Raw genomic sequence first — 17388 nt, 5'->3', positions numbered from 1 at the left:
TTAGAGACTGATGGGATTGATGTGCTTGTTCCATTTTGTTTTTTTTTTGTATGGAGCGGGAGGTTTGGTGGTTGATGGGCCTGTTCTGTTTTGTTGTTGATTTTTTTTGTGTGGGAGGAGGGGTTTGGGGGTTCATGTGCCTGTTCTGTTTTTTTGTGCAGGGAGGGGTTGGGGGGGGGGGTTGATGTACATGTTCCATTTTGTCTTTTTGTGGGTTGATGTGCCTGTTCTGTTTTGGGTTTTTTTTGTGTGGGGAGGGGGATTTGGGGGTCAATTGCCTGTTCCGTCTTTTTTTTGTGGGAGGAGGGAATTGGGGGTTGATTGCCTGTTCCATCTTTGTTTGTTTTTCGTGTGGGAGGAGGGAATTGGGGGTCGATGTGCCTGTTCCGTCTTTGTTTTTCGTGTGGGAGGAGGGAATTGGGGGTCGATGACTGTGCTGCCTTTCTTTCTTTTGGTTTCATGGCTACACAGAGAAGAAGAATTTCAAGTTGTGTATTTTGATAATAAATGAACCTTTTTTACCTTGGACCATTAACAGTGATGAGCAAAAATGTAGTATTCCATTTCAACATCTGTTGGGAACTCTTGTGGTCAGGTTCTGAATATTGAGCGTGAAGGGTCCTGTAGAATGATTTCTGTCTGGAAAGGGTTTCAATTCAATAGGTTTCAAAGGTACATTTAATGTCAGAGAAATGTATACGGTATACATCCTGAAATTATTCTTCTTCACAAACATCCACGAAAACAGAAGTGCCCCAAAAAATGAATGACAGTTAAACATTAGAACCCCAAAGCTCCCCCCTCCCATGTGTAAGCAGCAGCAAAGCAGCAAATCCCCTCTCCCCCACCGGCAAAAAAATTCAGTGGCACCCCCCCCCCCCCGCCCCCCCACCGAACACTTAAGTGTGCAGCAAGGCATCAATAAACACGCAGACTGGTATTCATTCACCCACTAATTCAACATACCACAGGCTCTCTCTCTCTCCTTAACAAGGGAAAAAGAGGACTCTCCATTCCACAGCGAGGGGGGAGACGTAACAAACAATTCGCTGATTTACGATGTTAAAAGTCCGGTGCATCACTCCTTCTGAGCTCTGTGGCCAAAGAACGCGGGTCTCTGGGCACACAGCCAGCTCGCTGCTTATGATGTCCGTCTCCCACGACACACCAGTTTTCTGCGGCAGCACCAACCTCAAGTCTGCCACCCTCCAGAGCCACAAAATCCCAGAGCCCTGAAGGCGCGCCAGTCTCCTAGGCTGCGTCCTTGGCATATCGAATAGTGGCCAGTCGTGAGACCTTAAGAACAGGTCCCATTTCCACAAAGAACTGAAGTCTGCATGTAAGTCCAGGTCAGGGTCTTTAAAAGAACCCCAAAAGGGAAAAATAAAGATATTAAGGAAATAGAGCTGTTCCCGAAGATGCCAGCAAAGGAGTCACCGTTAGGCGCCATCGTCCTCCTATGTGCCACCCTCATCACCAAGCATCTCTCCCAGGGCTGAAATAAAGGACTAATTACCTTCTAAACGTTACAATCCTGCTAAAAATGTTAAAGATTAGCTTTACTTGTAACATGTGCATCAAAATAATGAAACATAAATGAAATGCATAGTTTGTGTCCGAGGATGTGCTGGGGAAAGCCCGCAAGTACTGCCAGGCTACCGACACCAATGCAGCACGTCCACAACATACAGACCCTTACCTGTACGGCTGTGGAATATGGGAGGAAAGCAGAGTGTCCAGCTGAAATCCACATGGTCACAGGGGGAACACACAAACTCCTTACCAATTATGTTGGGAACTGAGCCTGGGTTGCTGGTGCTTTAACTGTTACGCTACTGTGGTGCCCGCCAGCAGAAAGCCAGTACTGTACTAGCAGAAAACCAGAGAGCAAACTGCTGAAGGAACATGATGTCAGGCAAAAATGTAGAAAGACTGCACGCCAGTTCCCGTCCAGAGGGGTTAATATAGGAATGATGTTTTGGAACCAAGATCTGTTGTTGTAACAGATCTATCCAATACAGAACATGCTGTTTGAATAGATGGATCTTCCTGTAGTCAGTCAACATGGCCACCAGGTGGTGCTGTATTAACCAGGTCTTTTAGCTGTCTGTGTTATATTGCTGTTTATTTTTTTACAGTTGGCCCTCCTATCTGTGGGGAATTGGTTCTGGGACCCCCCGCGGATACCAAGTAACATGGATGCTCAAGTCCCTTATATAAAATGGCATAGTATTTGCATATAGCCTAATCACATCCTCCCGTGTACTTTAAATATCTCTAGATTACTTATAATGCCTAATCTAATGTAAATGCTATGTAAATAATTGTTATACTGTATTGTTTAGGGATAATGACAAGAAAAAAGTCTGTACACGTTCAGTACAGACGCAACCATCGTAGCTCTTCTGGGAATGTTGATGCTGCCTCGGGATCAGCCAATCCTGATTCTCCGGTGGTCTTTAAGTTTTTGAGGCTGTAGCGCTTTACATCGCTGGCCAGCCATCCCATACTAGCCTTAAACTCCTTCCTCTCGCCCATGACACAAGTAGTGATTGAAAGAGACGCGAGGCGAACAATGCTCAACTTCCGGGTTTTCCCGATACGTGGTTGGTTGAATCCGCGTATGCGGAACCCGTGGATAAAGAGGGCCGACTGTATATAAATTTCAAAACTAAAGTTTAGCCCTTTGTCCCAGCTCATCCATGTCAAACAAATTGTCTCACCAAGCTAGTCATATTTGCTTATGGTTGTCTCATATACCTCCAAACCTTTCCTATCCATGTGCTTGTGTAAATGTCTTTTAGACATAGTAAATGTACCCATCTCTGCCAACTCTTTCTTTCCCTCCCTGCCCCCTCACTCTCATCTTCTTGGAGGGGGGAATAATGTTGCCTCTTCAATCTCTTTTTACATTTTCCCCTCTCACTTAAACCTAAGTCCCCATACAATGTGATTGAACTCAGAATGTCTGCATAATAGATGCCAGATCACTTGCTAACTTAAATTTGACAGCTTTTTAACTAAAGATATTAAGTATTTGTGCAATGATGGATATAAGGAGTTACTTCACAGATTGTTGATGACCTTACTAAGTCATCAACGAGTCCTGACGAAGGGTCTCGGCCCGAAACGTCGACAGTGCTTCTCCCTATAGATGCTGCCTGGCCTGCTGTGTTCCACCAGCACTTTGTGTGTGTTGTTGGGCCACTGGGAGATCCTGCTTTTTCTGACGGACAGAGTGTAGGCGCTCAGTGACGTGGTCTCCCAATCTGCGTCAGGTCTCACGGATATACAGGAGGCCACAAGAGGAGCACCGGATACAGCAGGTGACCCCAACAGACTCACAGGTGAAGTGTCGCCTCAGTGAGACCCAACGTAGATTGTGAGACCACAGCGCTGAGCACCTGTGCTCCGTCCGTCAGAAAAAGTGAGATCTCTCAGTGGCCACCCATTTTAATTCCACTTCCTATTCCCATTCAGCCACGTCAATCCTCTACTGTCGTGATGAGTTTACGCTCACGGTGGAGGAGCAACACCTTATATTCCACCTGGGTAGCCTCCAACCTGATGGCATGAACATCGATTCCTCGAACTTCCTGTAATTCCGCCTGTCCCCTTCACCATTCCGCATTCCCATTTCTCTCTCTCACCTTATCTCCTTACCTGCCCATCATTTCCCTCTGGTGCTCCTTCCCCTTGGCCTTTTGCCCTGTTCTATCAGATTCCCCCTTCTCCAGTCCTGTATCTCTTTCACTAATCAACTTCCCAGCTCTTTACTCTCTTCCACCCCGACTTCACCTATCACCCTATGGTTCTTCCTCCCCCTTCCCCCATTTTCTTGCTCCAACTTCTCATCTTTTTTTCCAGTCCCTATCAAGGGTCTCAGCCCAAAACGTTGACTGTACTCTTTTCCATAGATGCTGCCTGGCCTGCTAAGTTCCTCCAGCATTTTGTGTGTGTTCATTGAGATATTTTCCAACTCCACCCACACCTGTTTTGGTCATCTCTAGCTTTTTCCAGTAGCTTTGTCCAATATCTGTCTTTCTGTCTGTCTCTCTATCAATCTTATCTTTGCTATTCCATCAGGAAATTGAGAGGGGCAATCACTCAACGTGACTTTGGCACTTTGCGAAATTCCTTTAGGCTGTTCATGCACGTCTGAAGCCAGAGCTAAATGCCTGCCTGATAAACTAGTTACTTGTCATAGGATCTATCTGTAGACAGAAAGAGGGAAGGAAAACTTAGTTGTTATTATTAACCTGTGTCATCTTTTATTTTCCATTTCACAGTTCCATGAAGGTTTCCAGGCTCGAACCAGAGCTCCAGGCTCAGATTCAGGCGAGAAGCTCTGCTATTAATGTCGTGTACTTCAACAAGGGCTTATAGGCTGTTGTCACATAATCAGCCTGGCCAGAATGGTAAACAATTCACTTTTCCAGCAGCAGTAACTGCCCTTCCACCTGCAACCTGCCCTTCTCCTAAGTCACCGCAGGAGGAAGTATTGTTGCCCAACATAGAAAGATACTAAACAAGGGAAAACAAGTTACTTGTACCATTGACTACTCTAAATTTCATTCTCTTTGTAAATGACCTGGTAGATGTTTAAACATTGAAAATTAATACGTCCCGGGAGATGAGAATTCCTGATGGGAAATTGAATTTTCAGATGGAATTGCTGAGGTTTTTAAATTACTGGGAGTGTGAATAAATAAGTTGTACCCAACAGCACTAACTAGCAAGATGACACACACGTCAAACTGTACAATTGCTCAGGGAATCCATAATTCATCTCGTCCATTTCCTGCTTGTGCAGTTTAAACTTAGAACCTTCCATATTCATTTTCTCCACAGCAAATTCAACAAAAGGATCACACATACATAAGGCACTCTGCTGATTGTGTTGCTTTGCACACCCTCATGATTAGCAGTCAGTTTGATTTCATCATTTTAAAATATTACAAAGTACGTTTGATTTGGTTCACGGCCCTTCTTCCTTTCTCACCTTTTCAGACTTTGAGATGATTTACTATGGGTAGCAGGGAAATAGCTTCAGTTTTAGACAGCACCCATTGCGTTTGCATTTAATTAGTTTTTCAGTCTGTTCTGGGAGGAATCTTCATTCTGCACTTGCACAAGATTCTACTTTGATCTGAAAATTCATATCCAGCACTACTGATCATTTTAAATCCTGGAATAGCCAAAATGTGCTTTCACATGCTGTGATCTTTTCCTGGTCCGTCAAATTAGTAACTTAATTGATTCAATGTTTTCTGATTTACTACGGGTCATGCTTCAGAGAGCAGAGTTGAACACAGCACAGGAAAACAGAAGTAGGGCACCTTAAGGCTACCCCACCATTCAGTATGATCATGCTTGATCTAAGATGGCCTTTTAGTCCACCAGATCCCTACAACTCTCAATTCCTCAATCTTTCACGTATTTATCTGTCTCCTCTTTAAAAATATCTCACAATCCTGGGGATAGAAAATTCAGTAGATTTATTATTCTCCAAGAGAATGGATTTATAAGCACCTGAGTTTTGGATGATCAGTTCTTTATTATGTTAATACGTCTCCTTGTTCGTGACTCTCCCAAAAGTAAGAATATCTCGGCACCTACCCATCAAGTTCTCTTAAGATCATAAGTAAGTTCACTCCTCATTCTTCTAAACTTCATGGAATGCAGACCCAAGAAATTAATCTGCTTGTTTGTGATGCTTCTCCGCAATGAAGAGTACACGTACATTTTATTTGCTCAAAGGCAAAATCACCCAGGACAGCCCAGGGGCGTATGGGTTCAGAATGGTTTAATGTTACACCCATCAGAGTGGTACAGCAAGTAACTGGCCTTTTGCCTGCCTGTGACTTTGTCCATTCTCACTCATCCCATTTCTCATTGAGACCTGCACAGTTCTTTCCTGTTAGCTGACATTACCTTGGGAATATATGTAGTGTCTCCACCGCAAAACAAAAGGACATTATCTGCTTTTTCCTTACTGGTCATTATCAATTCACTTGCCTTCTTGTCTACAGATCCTACAGTTTTTCCTGTTTATACATCCACAGTTGTCCATCTTGTTGTTTTGCCATTATTTATAGCTTTCTCTTGAAATCTGTTTTGTCCTTTATGAACTTTTACATAGGAACAGAAAACGTACAGCACAGTACAGGCCATTCAGCCCTCTATTTTACTAAGCTCCATGTACCTATCTAAATGTTTCTGTAAAGATCCTAACGTATCCGCCTCCACCACCGTTGCCGGCAGCCCATTCCACACACTCACCACACCAGCCCTTACATTTTATATACTGTACTTTTCAGTTCAACTGTATCCTTGACATCCTTTGTAAACCACTGGTGTCTTTTTGTAACTGGGATAATTGCTTACTAAGCATTATGGATCAGCTGTTTTAATACCTGCTGCCGATGTTGATCTATTGACCTGTTTTCCAGCGTATTTTCCCAGACCACTTTTGCATTTGCCTTGTATCTGAAGGCAGTAGATTTGGCCCTCTTGCTGTTCACACTCACATGGCAGATGAGTTTTCAAATTGCATCCCTCTCTCCTGCCACTGGGTTGTCATAGGCCAGTGTTTCTTCCTGTTTGCGCCCCACATACGAGTTCCTAAACTCCTCCAAAATGCTTATGACAAGGTGGGTAGTGGTACGAGCATCAGCATGCGATTGTGGTACTGATTCATGTATCCAACAGTGGCCCTTGAGAAGTTTTGTGCGTGGAAACCTTGTGACAACAAGTCTGAAGCATCAAAAGGAACTGACTGATTTCTCCCATTACAAACAAGAGTATCTGTGTGATAATCAATTCTACTTGACGCAAGGAGGAACTTGGACCACAAAATACGAACTTGTATCAGAACCAAATTAGGCCATTTGGCCCATTGAGTCTGCTCCACCATTTCATCATGGCTGGTTAATTTAATACTGTTGTTTTCGGATGCCTGGTATGACAGTGCTGGTGTCCACACTGAGGCAGGCATCTGTTCTTCTTGGCTATCTCAACTGTCCAAGCGTGCTGAAATATGGATTTATATAGTAGAGCTGTGTGGCCTCATACGGGTACCTTGTGAAGTGCACTCAGACTCTTTGTGAAATCCCTGGTCATAGTCCAGATTATATGAGGTAGCTCAAAACATTTTAATGCATTCTACTTTTGAAAGCCAGAAGTAGAAGGGTTGTGTGATATTTTTGTTTAAAACTGTGTAATAAGTGACTTGCAGGTAGTTGATTATTGGTGTTTCATATGTCAATGAGTGAGGGAGTTGTAAAATTAATAGTAAAAATTCAAAGCTTATTATTTTTACAGTATTGTCAGGTGTATTGTAAGCAGGATTTCCCTGGGGATTAAAAACTTGATGCTCATAGTGGAACCAGTCACTTTGAAACCACATGCTTCTTAGTTAACCAACACCCCAAGTTGGGCTTTGAAGTCTTTGAATGAAATAAACAGTATCTAATATAGCACCTAAAAATAGCAGCTTCAGATATAGCACCAACCTCGGAACAAATAGGCATAATGAATGGAAGCAGGCCTGTCCTGCTCTGCCAGTTGGCTGATCTGATCTCCTGACCTCACTCTTTTCCTCACTGCCCATATTCGACAAATGCACCTGGATAAGAGTCAAGCAGGTGGAAAAGATCCAAAGATCTGGGTTATTTATATATCCTTCACCCTAGGTTGCTAGAATTGTACACTTTCCACATTCTGTGCAAGGGTGTTTCCAAAGTCTGTCTTTTTTCAGTGGTCTAATCGTTTAACATGGCATAATTCTACAAGTTTTTAAATGGAATAAAAATTGAGGATCATTAAGTTAATAGATTTTCAACCAAAGATTTCTGTAATGTAGGATCTGTCTTGGTTCCTGTGGGTTTAGGCTGATACACGCTGGGGCTACACTGAAGATCAATGGGCTTCCATTTATTGTCAAAGTTGACATTGCCAGCTTTGGCCATTGCCATTGGAAAAGAAGTGCCTCTCTTCATTCTTCAGACTCCACACAAAGCGTGCCTGTAGGATCTATGGGGCAACTCCCAGTCAGAATCACCCACTGTTGATAATTCCTGGTTTGGCACTGGAGGCCTTTGCACTTGCCTTGCCCCAGCATCCAAGGAAAGAGAGGATCAGGAACCACCGAACCTGCTGAAGCTCAGCGTTCTGGAGGATTCTAGTTTCTAGTACCATTTAGCATGTATGTCAATGCTATGTAAAAACTTCCTACTGTTATAAACAACATGTACGATGTAAAATCAAAAATGTATGTTGGGATATCATACTGAAAATATCATTGAAAGTGTTGGGGATACAATTACTGACTAATGCACGTGAACCTCTTTAAAACTGTCCAGAGGTCATCTGCAGGTCCCAGTTCTTCACACCAGGAAGACAGCAATCTGCAAATCAAGTGCTCTCCTGATTTCTTGATTTATACATCTGGCAGGAAGCTGTCTATTCCTAATTATTTGGTAAGCCTAAAGTGAATTGTAAACAAATGTTCCGTTGGAGAAAATAACTGGAGGAACATTCAATGCCTTCCCTATTGGGACAATGTAGAAATTGTTGGAAACAATAGTGTTTGGAAAACTTATGATCTGACTATATGGGTATTGCTGCCAAGATCCCCTAATTATCCTGTTAGACAACAAAAGGGAGGTAATCATTAATCAACAACAGTGATACTTATTGAACTTAATGTCGTGCTATTGGAGAATTAATTATTATAATATCTATAACAATGATCACAAAAAAAACACAACTGAGCAATATTTGTTAGTGCACTTTGCAGAGCATTTTCTATTTAAGTTGTTGTACCAAAGCACAGTGGCTGAAAGGGAAATAACATTGTTAACTATTATTGAAAGCAGTGTTAGAGTGATTCACAATATGAGCTATCAGAATAGCCAGAATCTCAGGAATGGTTCTCCCACAGGCTTTTTCATTCCCGGCCAGATTGGTCTTGATCTCCACTCCAGATTTTGTTGGGTCAAGAACAAGATGATTTTGGAGAACTGTGGTGGAAATACCAAATATGACATGTGTTCCTGTTTATCAAACCATGTATTAGCTGGTAGAAGTGACAATGTGCCCAATGAGTTTTTAATGTGTGTGTTTAATTTATATGTTGAAGTCCCATGATTTATTTTGTTACAACTATTATGATGTACTTGTGCAGTTGGTGTATGTGACAGTGTGGAGATATTCAGATGAAAAGAGGAGAAATAAAGCAAGTTTGTGCTTGGTTATGTCCCTTTTCACTCCTTGGGTTCAATTTATGATGAACTGTAAATTGTATGCAGCAGCACCACGACTTGTGCTAAATAGACCTCCAGGCTGTGGCCTTGAAGATGTTTGAATATTTTGTTAGAAAGTTCCTGTGGCACATTTCTCTATCTCGCTTGTAATCTTGACATGCACTCATGCTCTCTCCTTCCCTCTCGCTCTCCTCACTCCCCCTCCCTCTCCCCGCTTTCTTCTTCTTGCTCGCTCTCTCCTTCACCCCCTCCACTCTTCCCCCTCAATCCTCTCAGCCCCTCTCCCCTTTCCCCCCTCCCTTCTCCCCCTCTTTCCACCCCCTCTCCTCCCCTTTCCCTTCTCCCACTCTCACCCCTCTTCCCCTTCCCCTCCACAACTCCTCCCCCACTCCCTCCTCCTCCACTACTTTTCCTCGCCCTTGTCCCCTCCCTCCACACGTGCTCTCTTTCCCTCCCCTCGACACGCTCTTTCTTCCTACCGCCACATCCTCCCTCCCTCTCTCTCTCGACACACCCTCCCTCCCTCTCTCTTGACACACTCTCTCTATTGATCCACATCTCAACACACAATCTCTGCTTTTGTCTCTCTCGACACACCCTCCTCCTTCTCCTTCTCCCTTCTCCCTTGACACACTGTCCTTTTCTCTCTCTCGACACAAATCTCCCTCTGTTTCCCTCTGGACATGCACTCTTACTCGATACTGTATGTGTGTGACTCTCTCTCCCCACACACTCTCCCTCCTTCCTTTTCTCAGCACAGACCCCCACTGTCTCTCTCGACACGCCCTCCCTCTGTCTCTCGACTCATTCTCCCTCCATGAGGAAGTCCATGAGTTGGTTCCGGAAGCATATAGACAAAAGTTCAGAGATTTGAGTAAGTCCAGGAGCCAAGCTTTTGTGGAGTCTGCCCATGAAAAACAGGTGTACCTTGATCGTTGATGTACCTCAAAAGCAGTAAATGAGGACGTTAACAATTTAAGAGAGTTGATGCTGATTGAAGAATTTAAGAACTGTCCCTGACAACAGAGCCACCCACCCCCTCTGCCAGTCAGTCTGTCCTTTCGATAAGATGTATAATCTTGAATATTCATTTCCCAGGTCCTGTTCACTTGAAGCCATGTCTCTGTTGTTCCCACAACATCGTACTTGCCAATTTCCAACTGAGCCTGGAGCTCATCTACTTTATTCCTTATACTTCGTGCATTCATATATAATACTTTTATTACTTTTACCCACAAGGTAAAGTTTTTCCCAAGCAAAAACTACCAAAGGAGTAGCAGAGATAACAAAGATAGCCCACAGGTTAAACTAAAGAGTAAATTGGGAATTAGTGACAAGGTTAAGGAGGAAGGAAAGCAGTCAAAAGGAAAGTGTTCAAAGGGACTGAGTCTGTACCTTTGCATAAGGTAACTTAAAAATGCAACCTGGTATCAGGACCTGTTAAGATTGGTGACAAGAGTAAGGAGGAAGGAAGGCAGTCAAAAGGGAAATTTTCCAGTTTTTCCTGTTGCTATTGTAAGAAGCCTGGTCATGTGGCAGCGAATTGTTTTGCGATGGAAAGGAAAAGGAGACAATTCCAACTGGTTGTGTTCAGTCGATAGAGACTCCACAGAGAAAGAAGGGGTCTGACTGAGTGCGAGAGGGATTTGAGCGGTTTATCTCAGAGGGGTTTGTGTCTGTGAAAGAGGGGTCAACCCCGGTTCCAGTGAGAAGCTGGAGAGATACTGGGGCTTTTCAGTCACTGATATTGGATAGTGTTTTGGACTTCAGTGATGAGACAAAAACTGATGAAGTCAATATTATTAAAGGAATTGGAAAGAGGACTGAGCCTGTGCCTTTGCATAAGGTAATTTTGAAATGCAAATTGGTATCAGGACCTGTTAAGATCAGAGTACGACCTGAGTTGCCAATAGACAATGTTGATGTCTTGCTGGGTAATGAGCTTGCAGGTGGGGATGTTTATTCAGCAGTGCAGCTAACCCACACATAGATATCGATGTGTACCCTGCATGCGGAGTAACCCGAAGCACGTCTAAAAGGTCTGCTGATGCAGATAGTTCGGGGCAGGAGGGTTCTGAGACCCATAATAGCAAAGACAGAGGTTCAACTTATGAGAATTTGTCAGAGACTTTTCTACTTTCCATGTTACATCAGGATTTGGGTAGTAAGGAGGATGAGAAAGGTTTGTCCTTGTCCAGGGATGAATTTATAGCGGAACAAAGCCGAGATTCTGAAATTGCTGCATTAAAGGAAATAACTGTCACAGAAGAGGGGATTCAGAGACAGTCAGTGGGATGTTATCTGAAGGATGGGATGTTAATGAGGAAATGGAGACCACCTACTGTGCCTGCAAGTGAGGAGTGGGCCATTGAACATCAAGTTGTGGTCCCAGAAGTTTACAGGGCTGAGATTTTAAACATGGCTTTAGGTGGACACTTTGGAGTGAGAAAGACAGTGAACAGGATTATGAAGGAATTCTACTGGCCTAACTTAAGAAAGGATGTTGTGAATTTTTGCAGGACTTGCCATACCTGTCAGGTTGTGGGGAAACCTAATCAGGTTATTCAAGTAGCACCACTTAAACCGATTCCTGCTTTTGGTGAACCTTTTTCTAGGGTTATGGTGGATTCTGTTGGCCCATTGCTAAAGGCTGCAGCTGGCTATTAGTATCTGTTAACAATCATGTGTGCTGCATCTAGGTTCCCTGAAGCGGTACCTCTCAGAAACATCAAGGCCAAGACTGTGGTAAAAGCACTTACCAAGTTTTTCACACTGGTGGCTCTACCTAAAGAAATCCAATCTGACCAGGTAGTTACTTTACTTCGAAAACATTCCAGCAGATAGTTGGTGAGTTGGGAGCTAAGCACATGCCTATCACCCAGAGGCCCAGGGGGCTTTGGGGCAGTTTCACTCCACTCTTAAGACGATGATTAAGATGTACTGTGTGGAAAATGGAAGAAACTGGGATGAAGGGGTTCCCCTACTCCTATTAGCTGTTAGAGATTCGATTCAAGAGTCTTTGGGGTTCAGCCCATTCGAACTTGTTTTTGGTCACAAAGCTAGGGGATCTTTGACCCTACTCAGAGAGCAGTGGTCAGATTAGGAAGTGTGTATGAGTGCGCTTAGTTATGTTTTGGAATTCAGAGACAGACTTAACAAGGCTTGTGACCTTGCGAGGCAGAATTTCCAGCACTCTCAGATAAACATGAAGCTGTGGTATGACAGGAGAGCAAGGGAGCAGAGGTATCACGTTGGAGATAAAGTATTGCCGATTCCCCTCCTTACCAACTCCCTTCAAGTGAGATTTAGTGGACCATATGAAATAATTAAGAAAATCGATTCTTTGAATTATGTTATTAGAACTCCTGACCGGAGGAAGGCTACACAGGTGCATGTAAATACGATTAAGTGTTAATCATGACCCCAAACCTGCACCTTTAAGTACTGTTATGACAATGGAGGAGATTGTGGCGCCTGGTACTGAGATACCAAATAATTTTAATGAGCTCAATGTAGTCTCCACAAGACTCAGAAATTCTGATGTTTTGATAAATATTGACAGGAAGATTCATCGTTTGCAGCCAAGGCAGCAAAAACAACTGAAGAGCTCAATTAACAAGTATAAAGATTTATTCCCTGACATTCCAGGACCATGCACATTTGATGTAATTGTAGATACAGTTGAGCCCATTAAGCAACACTCTTACAGAATGAACCAAGACAAAAATAAAATGGTTGAATACATGCTGACAGCCGGCATAATTAGGCCATCTGCCTCAGACTGGGCGTTGCCTTGCGTGATTGTCCCTAAGCCATACGGGAGCATGAGATTCTGTACTGACTACAGGAAAGTTAATGCAATAACCAGGACAGATGCTTATTCTATCCCAAGAGTGGATGACTGTATTGACAAAGTGGGGAAGGCTGAATACCCCACAAAGATTGACCTGTTAAAAGGATACTGGTGTGCTCCTTTAACAGAAAAGGCTAAGGAAGTATCTGCATTTGTGACAACATCTGGACTGTATGAGTACAATGTTTTTACTGATGATTTGGGTGTATGGAATGACAGCCGGGAAGAGCATCTCTGAGCAGCAGAGGAACTGTTTGAAAGGCTGTGCAAGGTAAATCTCACTGTAAACCTTGCTAAAAGTGAATTTGGCCACACCACTATCACGTATTTGGCTCCTGTGCAGGCCAAGGTTAAGGCTATTGCTAAGGTTCCTGTTCTGATGGGTAAGAAAGCATTAAGAAGGTTTTTAGGAATGGTTGGGTATTACTGTAAGTTTTGTAAGAACTTCACAGACATCGCTCTCCCCCTAACGAAACTCCTAGGGAAGAGTGAAAGTTTTGTGTGGGCTGACCTTTGCCAGGGGGCATTTGACCACTTGAAAACCACCCTGTGCTCAAAGCACCTGATTTCACTAAGCCATTTTCAATGGCGGTAGATGCCAGTGATGAAGCTGCTGGGGCAGTATTGTTGCAAAAGGATAATGATGAAGTTGAACATCCAGTCGCTCATTCTCAAAGAAATTTAATGCGCATCAGAAAAATTATTCCACTGTTGAAAAAGAGCCGCTAGCGTTCAGTTTAGCATTGCAACATTTCGATGTCTACATACGTCCTGCGCAGAAACCACTCGTGGTTTACACAGACCATAATCAATTAGTGTTTCTGAGTAAAATGAAGGATAAGAATAGAAGGTTACTTAACTGGAGTCTGATCTTGCAAGAGTATGACATGGAAATAAAACACGTGAAAGGTACTGACAATATTATAGCAGACTGTTTAGATGTTAAGTTTGAGTTTGTATTGCTATGTTACCTGATAATTACATATGTATTACTTTAAGCTGTATAATCTATAGTTAAGGCAAGAATTTTGCTGATTCATCAGATTTTTTCTTAAAAGGAGAGAGGTGTGACAAGATCTGAAGGATTTTTCTAAAGAGAGGGAGCGAACGGCGTGTGTGCTGTTTCAGCAACGGGGAGAGAGCAACAAAAAGTCTGAGTTGCCATGGAAACGGCAAGGCGGAACTGCATGATGGACTGTTGGTGTTCAGCACTTGTGAGATATATACAAGGTCATTTGGCTTTGTAATCAGGACACACTAGACACCAAGGAAGACACTGACACCGGTTGAGCTTTGTGTGCCCACGACAAAGGTGGGGTTTTTGCTCACAGGGTGGACAAAGGTGTGACCGGTGGGGAGCTATCAGTGTGTTTCACCCTGGCCTGGTTTGATAGCTTACTGTGAAGACCGGCATTCTTGTTTGTTTGGTCACAGTCGGTGACGTTAATAAGCTTCGGGAGCAGGAGGACGACATGGAAGATTTGACAGCATCAGCACTGGGAAGACAAAACATCTTTCTCTCTCTCTCTCTCTCTCCAAACTACTCAATTCAAATTCCAGAACTGAACTGACTGCTTACCATTCCACCATAAGACTGTATCATCTAATCACCTGAGCTGGGAGAAGCTTGCATATACTCTGCTAACCTGTTTTCATTATCTTGTTTTGTATTACTTTATCACGTAGTTACAAATAAAATATTGTTTATAACAGAAGACTCAGACATCAGGTGTGTCCATTTCTGCTGGTCCTTTTAACCCGTTACGGGGTACGTAACACAACACACTCTCTCTGTTTGTCTCTCCCTCGACTCAAAACTCCCTCTGTCTCTCGACACACTCTCCCTCCTTTCTCAGCACACACCCCCACTGTCTCTGTTGACACACTGTATCCAGAGATACCGGCCACATGATAGACGCACTGCCACCTGGCTGGTCGGAGGACACACCACGTGCCAATCAACATTTGGTCCCTTCCAACTAATCAATGCACACCTAAATTATTGATCACCTTAATTGGATTATCTCACCCAGCCCCATGCTATAAAAGGTGAGACTTGTGCCTAACTTGGTCTCTCTTACAGACTACCTCATTGGAGGTAAGTGCATTGAGTTATGTTTGGGAAGGTCTATCGTTTGTCCTGGTGAGGGAGCCGTGGCTATCCAAGGTCAAGGGGGATAGCTGTCGTAGTGCTTTTCCCTTGTTCTTTGTCTGTGTAACCGTACCCTGTCCCCACACCGCCTCCTGTGTATTGTAGTTGCTTGTGTTGACCCGACTTCACCTTGTAAATAAATTCCTTATTATTAAAACTGTGTGTGTCCAGGCCTCTACTGTTGAGACTCAAAGAACCAGTTATTTTCCATCACAACATTGCCTGCGATGTCTTCAATAAGGGTGACAATGTCAGGTACAGCGGCGGCGAGGGGGGGGGGGTTGCAGCCTCGTTCAATTGCCTATAATCAATGGTCATCCGCCGGGAGCCGTTCCTCTTACGGACGGGCCAAATGGGGCTATTGAAAGGCGAGGCAGCGGTTCTAATAATTCCCTCCCGTAACAGGGCTTGAATGGAGTCTGCAATTTCTTGCCCCCCCCCGCACTCTGTACTGACTGTTACAGATGATCTTGGAGGGAGGGGGAATAACAATTGGCTCCCACTTAGCCGCCCCGACTACAGTAGTGGCTCGCGCGATGCCGAAGGTGAACTTGCCCCTGTTTGTTTCAAGCGATTGTCCCTTTAAAACATTGATCCCGAGGATACATTCCGGGGAGGACGCAATAAGGACTTGTACACATCTGGGGGAATGGTTGCCTATGGCTCGGCGAAGGATGACCTCCCTAGCTGGTAACAGGGAGCCCCCAATCCCTCTATCTGCATGTCTGTACCCCTCCATAAGGCAGGATTGCCTGGGATAATCGTGTGCTGGGCGCCTGTGTCGCCAAGCGCCATCCACCTCTGTGTGTTTCCCTTTCCCCAATGTACTGTGACGGGTATATGTGGCCTCAGGTCCCTCGGGCGGGAAAGGGTGAGAGAGCAAATGCACCGGGGGCCCTGGCCATCCTGTGGGAGAGGGGGGGAGGGCTGCCACGCCGGGGGTGAGGCACTTTGTTGGTGGAGGTGGGACATTTCCTGCCTGACGAGCTGTCTGAGTTCTGCTTCGAGGGCCTTCCAGACAGTTTCAGGCAGGGAATGCCGGAGGGTGGTCTTTTTGTAAGTAGTCTTCCCACTGCAATGCTCCTTCCACAGGGCATATAGGTTGGGGGTGGGGATGCCACCTATCTGGTTATGGTCCTCCCCTGCACGCAGCAGGTCAGTGTACAGCTGCCTGCGTGTGTATCTGAGAGGGATAGTGTCTAGGGCCCTTGTCTCGGTCTTCCAGACCTGCATAGGTGCCCCCCTCTGCATATATTCTAATCCCTCCAGGAGGGTGATGGTATCCCGTACGGTCCTACGGCTAGCTGGTGCCATGAGGGGCAGGATTACCGGCTTCAGATCAGGGCGTGTGGTAGTGACCAAGTACCCCGCTCGTGTGTTTTCAAGGAAGTTACGGTCACAGGCACCTTGATAGATGCCATTGACCAGTGCCCATTCCCTGATAACCCGGGTGCCCTCACTGACCGTACCCCATTGCGGGCGCCTGTGTAGATCCCACTCCAGAAGTGTGGGATAGTGAGCTCATACCGCGGTCACTACCCATCGCGGATTTCTGCTTGTGACGTCCGCAGCGCATTGTTTATGCTCTGCTGGTCAAAGAGGCTTCCCAGGGCGCTTGCCTCCTGATGGGAGAGGCTGAGGTTGGGTCCCCCCTCGTCCCACAGCCGGAGCAAGGTGCTCGCCTGGTCGTTGGCGGTAGTGATGCACCATCAATAACTCACTCTGAGACGTAAAGGCAAGCTATCGGCTTTTATCGACTGGAAGAAGGAACAAGCAGTGAGTGACCACCATACTACATCCTGGAGACTGAGAGGCTGGGCTCAGGCCTCGATTGCCTTTATACAGGGGTCTGTGGGAGGGGCCACAGGAGCAGTCAGCAGGGGGCGTGTCCAGACAGGTATATGTAGTTCACTACAGGTAGTGATCTGCCAACCGGGTCAGCTCCTTGGGGGGAAAGTCCCGGGTCTCCGTGGTCTCGGAGTGACTGGGGAAGGTCTGGCCGTCTCCCCCTCGTTCCCTTCCACCCTGCGGTGAACCTGGGACCGCGTGGTGATGGGTCGGGCATGTTGGAGCTCGGGTGAGAAGGGGGAAGGGTGGTTGTGGGACCTTGGTTCCTC

At 45.0% G+C, this 17388-nt stretch overlaps 1 protein-coding gene across 4 annotated transcripts in view; it reads left to right on the top strand.

The window, feature by feature from the left end:
- Nucleotides 1–15375, top strand: part of sfxn3 (sideroflexin 3) — an 83113-nt gene extending 67738 nt beyond the window's left edge. Inside the window, exons 11-12 of one of the 4 annotated variants that reach the window (XM_059947015.1) lie at nt 4290–4418; nt 14178–15375. In XM_059947015.1, coding sequence (XP_059802998.1) covers nt 4290–4386 — 97 coding nt within the window. In that variant the 3' untranslated portion in view covers nt 4387–4418; nt 14178–15375. Of the gene's footprint in view, nt 1–4289; nt 9264–14177 lie in introns of those variants that run through there. The other 3 variants (XM_059947013.1, XM_059947012.1, XM_059947011.1) reach the window with 3 other exon arrangements.
- The last annotated feature ends 2013 nt before the right edge of the window (nt 15376–17388 follow it).

The sequence above is a fragment of the Hypanus sabinus genome, chromosome 22 (assembly GCF_030144855.1).
Source record: "Hypanus sabinus isolate sHypSab1 chromosome 22, sHypSab1.hap1, whole genome shotgun sequence".
NCBI lineage: Eukaryota > Metazoa > Chordata > Chondrichthyes > Myliobatiformes > Dasyatidae > Hypanus > Hypanus sabinus.
This window is presented reverse-complemented; position numbering and strand designations above follow the sequence as displayed.